The sequence below is a fragment of the Seriola lalandi genome, unplaced genomic scaffold (assembly GCF_002814215.2).
Source record: "Seriola lalandi dorsalis isolate HSWRI2012SDOR001 ecotype SW California unplaced genomic scaffold, Sedor1 jcf7180002054554, whole genome shotgun sequence".
Lineage (NCBI taxonomy): Eukaryota > Metazoa > Chordata > Actinopteri > Carangiformes > Carangidae > Seriola > Seriola lalandi.
Window position 1 is genome coordinate 2345971 of NW_019525107.1, and position 9761 is coordinate 2355731.

Genomic DNA, 9761 nt, shown 5'->3' on the forward strand with positions numbered 1-9761 from the left:
ACACACACACACACACACACACACACACACACAGACATTGTCATGCCATGATCGCACTCTCATACACACACACACACACACATACACATACACACTCGCAAGGTAAAAAACAAATCCAGCCAACGCTCTTGCGGCTGGTATAAGTCTGAGAAGCTTGGGGGAGTTTTTCAGATCTCTGTGTGACTACGAGTCTACAGCCGAGCTCGCGGCTCTGTGTGGCTAACATGCTCACAATGACTATGGTAATATGCAGATATTAAGCAACTGATATGAAGCAAAAAAAAAACACCAAAGTGCAGCTGCGGCTGATGACAAGTGTTACAGGGATTTGGTCATAAACCAAAGTGTCTGACAGATTAAACATTTGATCTGATAATGGTCCTGAATGATAAGACAGAGGACCACAGATCCAATCCATCAGTTAGGTGTGTGTGTGTGTGTGTGTGTGTGTGTGTGTGTGTGTGTGTGTGTGTGTGTGTGTGTGTGTGTGTGTGTCCGTCCCTTTGGGGAGGTTTGAATGTGGAGATGTTCTTTTGAAGAGCACGACCTTCTATGCCCTCGTGCATAGACCTTCCCATCCACACACACAGGCATCTGCATCTCCTCGACTAAGTGGCCAGAGGGGGTTTATGGTTTTTGTACCTGTTAATCCGCTGGAGTGGAACACATTGATTCTGAGAGAATAGTGAAGAGTGCAATGGAGCAATGAAGAGGGGAGAGATAGAGAGTCTGTCAGCCACAGCGAGCTAACTGGAGCAGAGCACAGTAGAGATCTTATTCAATTTCCTGTATATTCATCTGTGCGTTTAGACAGAAGGAGCAGGGGGGGAATCAATCACAACACATGATGTGATAGTTCAGTGTTCGGAGCAGTTTTCCTGCCTCACTGAGTTCCTGGGTGCAACTGCAGGACAGCAGCTTATTTATCATTATGATGGGTGCAGTGGGGAAAAACATGCCTAATCAAAGCGGTACACTGCAACTTTGGGCAATTTACGAGACCATTTTACTATTCACTGACTCCATGCAAATGTCCTAGTATTTCTGTAGCGTGGGAGTGTCCATGTGCTACTGTAAACGCTCTCTGGTGCTGCCAATCGTTACCACACCACCAATAATCCATCACCTGAAGAAGACGTTTCACTTAATATTGCCATTTTAGATTTGCAGATGCACAGTGTGGTGGTTTAATCTTTTTAAGATGGTGTTTCCTGCTTTATGCAAGACAACTGTATTAAATCCTGTGCTGTGCTGGAACCAACCGGCACCAGATTTGCCTGCGTACATTAAACACGTTAATTCTCTTCAAGACAAGGACTCAACGTTAGGTGATGAACGGGATACAGATTAAATCAGGTCAGTTAGTGTTGAGATTTAGTGCTGCATAAAATTTCAATGAAACTACCACAAACCAGATGAGAGTTAGTTAGCCAGCTGTTCTCAAAGGTTGCATTCAGCTGAAGTAGGAGTGCTATTTAGTTAAGGCTGTTTGCAAGAAGAGTTTTAAAACTCTGCCATAACATGATGAAGTCCAGACTCATTTATCATTTTCATGCTGTTTTGATTTGTTTTAATAACAGAATTTTTTCCCTCTGACTCTTCTTCTTGCTCTCGGCTCAGTTGAACGTGAATATGACTCCAGGCAAGATCCGCTGTAGCAAGAGAGGAATCGTCTTGAGTCGAGCCGAGGACCGTGTGTCCACTCAGGATGGAGAGCGAGCCCTGTATCAGTACTTCACCTCAGTCCAGGGCCTGGGAGGCTTCCAGGACCACTTTGACTGGTGTGTATAACACTCCTCGGGGTTAGTGGGTTTTGTGGCCTCTATCCCTCCATCCAGACTTTTTCCAAACCTTACTGTGCCCTTGTTTCTCATCCAGGTGGGTCAGTCATACCTACTCCATCCATGGGGGGAAGCCGTTGTGGGTCGACCCCTTCGACCAGAGCGTTCAGCATATCTTCATAGACGACAATATCCGGCAGAACGATAAGGACACCATAGTTTATCCCAAGGTACTGTCACCTCCTCCAAAGGGACATCAACATCAACTGCTACTGGCACTGTAACTACACAGTTACACTACAGTTTCTTGGCTCAGTCTAAAGTTACTTACAGTTCAGAAAAATATCTAAATGATATTTTCATTGTGGCAGTTTCCTTCCCACTGTGGAGATGGGTCAGCTTTTTAATTAGAGCCAGGATCTAACATTCACTCATTTGGCAGACGCTTTTATCCAACGCGACTTACAAGAAAGGCAAAGATTCAGTGCAGCAGGACACCTCGGTCTAAGCATTAACTACTGCATCTGTTCAGTAGGTGCCAGGAGATCAGGTAAGGAAGAGCTCTGAAAAGGCTTAGTAAGTGCTAGTTAGACATGTCGGGGTGTCAGAGGAGATGGAGGCTCCTGCTCTGATAACATTCAGTAGCTTGTTCCACCATCGGAGAACCACAGAGCGGTCTGGACTGAGGTCGTCTTGTGTGCGGTGATGCCAGACGACGTTCCTCGGAGGAAAGCCGTGGCAGAGAAGGAGCATGAGCCTGAATGATAGTTCAGGTAGACGGGTGCAGACCCAGAGGTCACTCTGAAGGCAGCAGTAGTGAGTTGAATATGATTCGAGCGGTCATAGGTAGCGGAGGTCAGTGAGCAGCAGAGTGACACGTGCCCTTTAGGCTGATTGAAGACCAGACTTACGGGTGTTGAAGAGATAAGTGGGTAAACATGCTCATACCTGCCATTTTTAATGCCTCTCTGTCTTAGGTGTGTTAACACTTGTGCTTAGAGCCGTTCCCTCAGATCACCTGAGACGCATGTTCATGACGGGCCTGAACAGGGCCGTGGTAACATTGCTGCATCATTTTCAATCTATCTGCTCTTGAGTTAATGGCATCAGGCAGCAGCTCTGAGGAAGCTTCATACAGATATATGGTTTTATTTGTTCGACTGGTTGGTGTGGATATTGTGTTCTCATCTGCAGTCGTTATTTCAGCTGTGCTCAGAGAATCACTTCTATTAATGGATGGAAGTCGGCAGTGAGAGCTCAGTGTTTCCCACTCAGAAGGATTTTGGCAGGTGATAGATCCTGTTTAGAAGCACAGGCTTCTCATATAACCACAGATCAGGTCGTGATCACAACAAACCATCATTCCCAAACATTCATTCAGTGTAACGAATCGTCCACTGTCGCTTTCTCAGCCGTTGTGTGCGTATATTTAATTTAAAGTGGCCTCTGAAAGATGTGGTGATGAGGAAGATAAGCAACATGAATTTCTCTCCTCTTTCCCCTGGTTTCTCTCAGGTTTTCTTGAGCCCAGGTGGTGATGAGACTCGTACAGCCAGCACCTCCGAGCTGTATGACGTTACCTTGGTCCAGACTGACCTCCTCCGGGCCATCTCTGACCCCAACTACTTCACTCACCGCGTCCGCATCTGTCTGGAAAACTATGAGAGGAACCTCCAGCAGGGGTCTGACTAGAACACACTTTATCTATGTGACACACTCCAGTAAATCCAGATAGGACCATCCCAGTACAGACAGAGAATGGAGACACAGTAGACTGTAGATGGGATTATTTAACACAAACGTTGACGACTTATTGAGGGATTTGAGTTAATTGAAATACAAATATAAGAAGATTACTTCTGGAGGAAGGTTATGTGAATGAGTGTTACTGAGGAGGGATGACTGTTATTATCTCAAAATGAAGGCTTGTGGAATATTTCCAGAAGAACAAACCAAATGCACCTCAGCGAGATTTAGACATGTGGCAGTTTGATAAGTAAGTCAGTAAGTAAGTTTTAATGAATCTCAAATGGTTTAAAAAACCACACACACTTCATCTGCTCCAGGACAGCAGTGAAACAGTGTCGGCTCATAAAGAGAGCCCTTCACAGTCAGACTGTACCGTCTGCTGTCCTGAGGTGAACCACCACAAAGAGTTGTTGACTTAATTAAGCACCAAATTGCCCAGACCAGACTCTTTGATTGCAGCAAAGGCTCTGACTAATCACGCCACAGGATAATTACCCTAACTGTTTGAAATTTGTGTCAGACGCAATAATTGGGGTCAGAAAGTGTTGCGTTAGTTGTCTAGAGCAGAATCCATGGGGGTTTCTGCTTCTGATCCTTATTTGTCATACTCAGGGTCTGACATGCTCCCTTAGATCGTGTTGGAACTTTATTTTAACTCTGCTTTGTTTACATCCACTCAGAACTGACACTTAATACTTTAATATTTCCAGACGACTGAAAAAGCATCTGATTACTGATGATCAGATTTATGACTGTGTAACTTAAAGGTCCCGTATTTGACGCTTCTCCAGTGTTATATTTGAAGTGTTGATCCATAAGAAGATAATATTTTTGGTTTTTAGTACCATCTCAGTGTAGTTTTACAATTTCTCAGGCGTCTCTCTGTAGCCCTAGTAACAAGAAGTCAGTCAGCCAATCAGAAGAGAGCTCTGAGCCTCTCTTCTGATTGGCTGGCTGACTGTTTCCTAAGTGAAAACAGCGAATATGTTGTGACATCACAAAGTTACAGAAGTATTTATTTATACTGTTCTCAGTGCACTGAGCACTTTGATACTTTCACAGTATTAATATAAAACCTAGAGCTGCTTTATAATCGAAAAAGACGTGGAAATCTCACTTCATACAATATGGGACCTTTAAGGGTGATGGGTAATTCATGACATTTGGCTGAAACTCTGTGACTGCATAACAAGTACGAATCACACCATGTTAAGTTTATAACAATATATACATTTTCTCAATGTAGTCTAATCCATATCCATGATGCGTGTTTCAGAGCGGTGTGATTAGACGGCGTCGTGTCTTCTGGAAGGCGCTGGGACGTAATTAGGTTGAATAAGAGCTTGGGATGTGTTTGCACTGAATTATTTACTGTAGATTTTATTATTTGAAAGCCCCCCTGTGTGAAACATTTAATAAGCTGAATGTGTTATGGTAATTTTTGCTTTAAGGGTTTTAGGATATACAATATTTATTGTTGAGCTTCCAGGGAGATTTTTAATTTGTTTACCTCAGGTCATTTTTAGAGAAACAGCTGAATGCAAACCAAGAATCTAAAGACCACTATACTTTTTCAGTATACAGTAGTTAGAGCATTGATCTCCTTGATAAAGATTAAGTGCGGGTGCAGAGGGTGATAACATTACAGTATTTTACTCTTGCTCAGCTTTCACATCTGAGTTTCACTTCACAAAACTCTGAAGACAAAAATCCCTACCACTATTTCCTCCTCAAAATCTAATTAAGGCACAAAATTAAAATCTGTGCACCAAATTATGCAGCGAGGTCATCAGAGCATCACTACGCTGTACATGTTTATCACAGAATTTTAATAAGTGTTGCAAATTTAAATAAAATGGTCATTAATCAAATAATGCTGTCATACGGTAATTACATTAGTTCTCATCAAAACAGTGTGAGCAGTAGTCGTTCCTTCAAGTCTATGCATAACAATACTAATGAGGACAAGTGGGCAGTTGATAATGGTGAATAGTAAGAATGACTTCTGAAAACTTTGTGTATTTAATATTAGATTTTACATTATAGTAAACCCTGCAATTCATATTATGCAAAGGGATTACTTCACTGCATCAGTTGAGTTTTTCTGTTCTGTATTCAGCCCAAAGTGTGTTACTCTTTATTCAGGACACCAGCTGTCAGATATATTAATTACTTGCATAGGTTTGATCATCTAAAATACAGTACACTAGAGTAATACTGTATTTCTCAAAACAAGGAAAAATGCTTGCAAACATTGATTTACCAATCTGCTTGGTAACAAGCAGTGAAGCTAATAACTAGGCTAATATGAGGCGGCTTTATTTTGAAGATGGAGCATGTGACCGAGGAATCTGCAGCGTTTACGTAAAAACAGCATTTTGTTCTAAGGGGAGAAACAATAGCTTGTTATTGTAGCTACTGCCATTAAAACTTAGCAATTCTAAAATACTGTAATATTACACATTCGAGTCACATCCAGACCACATGTGATGCACATCACATCAAAACATGATTGTGTTTCATTTATATATTTTCTTCTGATGTTAAATATTGCCATTCACTGTTAAATAAACCTTTACAGTTTTTGTTACACTGTTTGATGTTTTGCATAATGACAACATAAGAACATAACGGCTCTAGAGATAAAGGAAGTAAAGTCAAATTGTTTTAGCTCTCGTCTTGAAGAAGAAGGTCAGAATAAGATCAATGGGGGAAATAGTTTGGGACCAAACACACAGCTCAGTTCATGTATAGATCATCGATAGGGTATCGATTGTTCGATTGGTGTATGTTTGAGCAGCTCAGGTCCACTGGGGATTAATTACAGATGATGCAAAGTGTTGAGGGCAAAGGTGTGATGAGTATCTGCCTTGAACATTTAAAACATCTTCCTACCATATCAAAGCAAATGTTCTCATCTATACATTCATCAGCTGCTGCGGTGACTTCAAATGGAAATAAACCGTGGAAGCAGGAGACCAAATGATGAGGGAAATGCTTGTCAGATAAAATACTTCCCGACATGGGTTTAAAATTGCAAAACGGGGCTTGACAAAAATGTCTGAAATGAGGTCTTAACGAGGTGTCTCTACTTGTACTCCCCTAATATGCTTGTTTAATTGACTGCTTCATTATGGCAGAGGTCAGGCACGTTAATGCGGGATGAGTCCTGTGTGCGTGTCCCGGCCTGATTGTGATTTATGATGGTAAGCGCTCCTGGCTGTTGAACATTTGATGGTTTACTAACAAAGCAGATGGTACAACAGTGTCAGCCAAGACGACTGTAAAGGGAACTAGTGGAGCTGTAACATAAAAAGTGTAAATCTCATCGACTCATCTGGTTCTGTTGTGTGTTCTCTTCTGCTTGTTTAGTTTTATTATTTTTCTATTTTGCTCTGATCAATCAGTGATTGGTATTCATAGTGATACCGAGAGTGTCACTATGAATAATGGAAAATCAGTCTTTTGCACTGTCATTTAATAACTCAGCATTTACTGATGGGGCTGATGAATCTATAATTTCACTGATCTCTTAATAAGCAATGTGCTTCCATGTTTTGAGCATTTACAAAGTAATTTTGCCTCATGTACTGTTTAAAATATTTCCAAGTGAAGTTTTGTAACAGCATAATTTAGTATATCCTTATTCTCCAGGATGGAGTAAGTGTTTTAAAAGATTCCCTTATTAAAAGGGGCACATGTGTTATATATGAAAAACTATCTGAGCTGATGTGTATTAACCTGTGGTAGTTATGTATCTCTGCTGGTATCGCTGCCTACTACTCTGTCAAAGGGTTGACTGAAGTAAAATAAGTCAATTCCAGCAACAAGTGAAAACTCGTCGATACAGCTCATGTAAAGTTACCTGTACATGAGCTGGTGTGGCACCTTCTGTCCAGCGGTAACTTTGGTTTCATTTTCAGTCAGTAAACGCTCAAAATTCCCAGCAGACATTTTGACTTGTTATAGCAGGAAAAGCACAGGTGGAGTTTATAACATTAAGGATGGCTCACATGCAGGAGTGTCCCAGTAAAAGTAAGCTGTACAATACCAGAGCATCTGTTTAGTAGAATCAGCTACCGTTAACGCCGTGAAACACGCCTGTGGAAGTGAAACGACACTAGAGAGTCCAGTGACCCGCTCAGTGAAGAAACTCTTTCCCCTCTGACCCCTGCCAACTCAGCACTCTACACCCAAACAATGACACCGGGAGCTTTACAAAAGGATGGAATAGGAAGACAGACTTCATAGATCCATCCACGTTAATTAATCACTAATTATAATCCAGTAATGTAATATAAATATAAACTTTATTCTGAAAAGTAAGGCCTACTTTTACTTTTGGTAATTTAAGTAGATATCGTTCAAAATGCTTCTTTCACTTAGGCTGAGTAAGATTTTGAAGGCAGGACCTTTACTTGTAACAGTACTTCTAAACAGTAGTATTACTAAAAGTACAGATACCAATACCAAACTTTTCTACTGGCTCAGTATACACCTGGTTCCATGGTCCACATCTGGCCCATAAACAACATGATTGTCAGACGCTACCTCCTCCTCTGGACCAACTCTGGCGCACACTCAGTTATCCTGGTTCTGATCCAGATGAAAACAGTCTTATAAAAGAATTAGAGGTAAATTGCTGTGTAGATGCGTTGCTCAGTGGGCTGCTGTACCATTTTAACCGACTGTGTTTCATGGTTTTAAGTGATGGTCGAGAGTTTCCTCAATCCACATGAGGGCAGCAGTGCAGCTCTTGGTGCACCTCACCTTCCTTCCCTTCAGGTGAGTCCTGAGTTACCTGATGCTGTGGGTGAGCGGCGGAGAGGCTGAAACCAGCGGACGCTTCACCGCGTCTGCACGACGGAGAAAGAGGGCAGTGAATGTTGGAGTTAAAGTGGTGACTAGTCGGGTGCTGTCACTTCAGCGTGGTGGAGGGACAGCTGGCACAGTGAGCTCAGGAGTTGGCGGGGCTTTCGGGATTGCGTAAATGCGCACTGGTGAGTGAATGAGGGGAGGGGACGGGAGGAGGAGGCAGGAGGGGGGAGAGATGTTGAGTCAGTGGAAGGAGGACGATGGTAACTGAGGGTTTCGATGGATTCTGTCACTGAACAGGTACGCAACAGGAGCGATATTCCCGCCTTTGTCCTCATACTGGTTCCAGCTCCGGCGAACTCCGACGCACCTTTGAGACCGTCCACCTGCCGGACAGAAAGGTACGAACTGTACTCACCCAACTTTCCTCCTCCGCTTTTATTTTAATGTGGTTATTTTAAATGGTCAGCTGACGCACAGGCGCGCCGGCAGACTTTTTAAAGCAGATGCAGCGTGCCCTTGCGCTGCCAGGGAGACTTTGGATTGGTGCAGTATCGCGCTTCACCTCCGCGCACATGTGCTCTTTGGGACGAGATGTTGCTGTCGGGCGTTGAGGACGTGTGCTTCAAATGGGTATGATCAGGTGTGGATACGCATTGTGTGTAAGTTTAAAGAAGTCCGCGTTTAATGATGCAGATGTGGCGATAAATGGTGGTCGAGGATCAAGATGTTATCGTCAGAAATCTGTTTGGACGCCGTATCCAAAATAATCCCATCACTGGTTAGTATGCATGTCTGAGAGATGTAGCATCACTTGTCATGTAGTTGTCATGAGCTGCTTTTGCAAGTTTGGAATGAAAATGATATCAGCGGCGTGGACTCCGACAGTGCGCAGGATTTAGCGCAGCGCTGCCCCAGTGCCGTGTTGTGCCATTTGCTGGAAGCTGTTTTAATGTGTTGCGTGATTTTTGGTGCAGATCCGGGGATTTAGGCGTAAAGGGGTTGCAGGGCAAATCCACACAGCTGTTAAGTGAGATGTGTCTTTTCTAGGCAATCTGCTGCGCTCTGAAACATCTGGATGTGCCTGTCAGTCAAAGAGCAGGGTTCCCCATGCAAGCGTTTAGAGTTTCTCCTCTCTTTTTGCAGAGTTGAGTGTGTGTCTTCAGGTGTAGAGAGTCTCCCCTCCTCCTCCTTCTCCTCCTCTGGGAATGATGAGATCGCTGCTCACACTCTCTCTCTCATCATCCTGCAGTTTGAAATCTCTTCCTCCTCTTGCTGCTGTCTGCTGCTTCTAAAGCGGCTGTTTGTTCCCCTGACAGATTCTAACTTCTACAGCTCCTTCCATCACCCCCTCTCCCGTCTCTTCTCTGTGTTTGCTGCTACTTTTCCCATCTGACCTGTGATGTTAGCTCCTAA

At 43.1% G+C, this 9761-nt stretch overlaps 1 protein-coding gene across 1 annotated transcript in view; it reads left to right on the forward strand.

Moving 5' to 3' along the window:
• The window catches only part of LOC111661967 (uncharacterized), a 10272-nt gene extending 3410 nt beyond the window's left edge, over window positions 1–6862 (forward strand). The window contains exons 4-6 of the mRNA XM_087176456.1: window positions 1621–1781; window positions 1879–2011; window positions 3297–6862. Coding sequence (XP_087032582.1) covers window positions 1621–1781; window positions 1879–2011; window positions 3297–3473 — 471 coding nt within the window. The 3' untranslated portion in view covers window positions 3474–6862. The remainder of the gene's footprint in view (window positions 1–1620; window positions 1782–1878; window positions 2012–3296) is intronic.
• Window positions 6863–9761: the final 2899 nt, after the last annotated feature.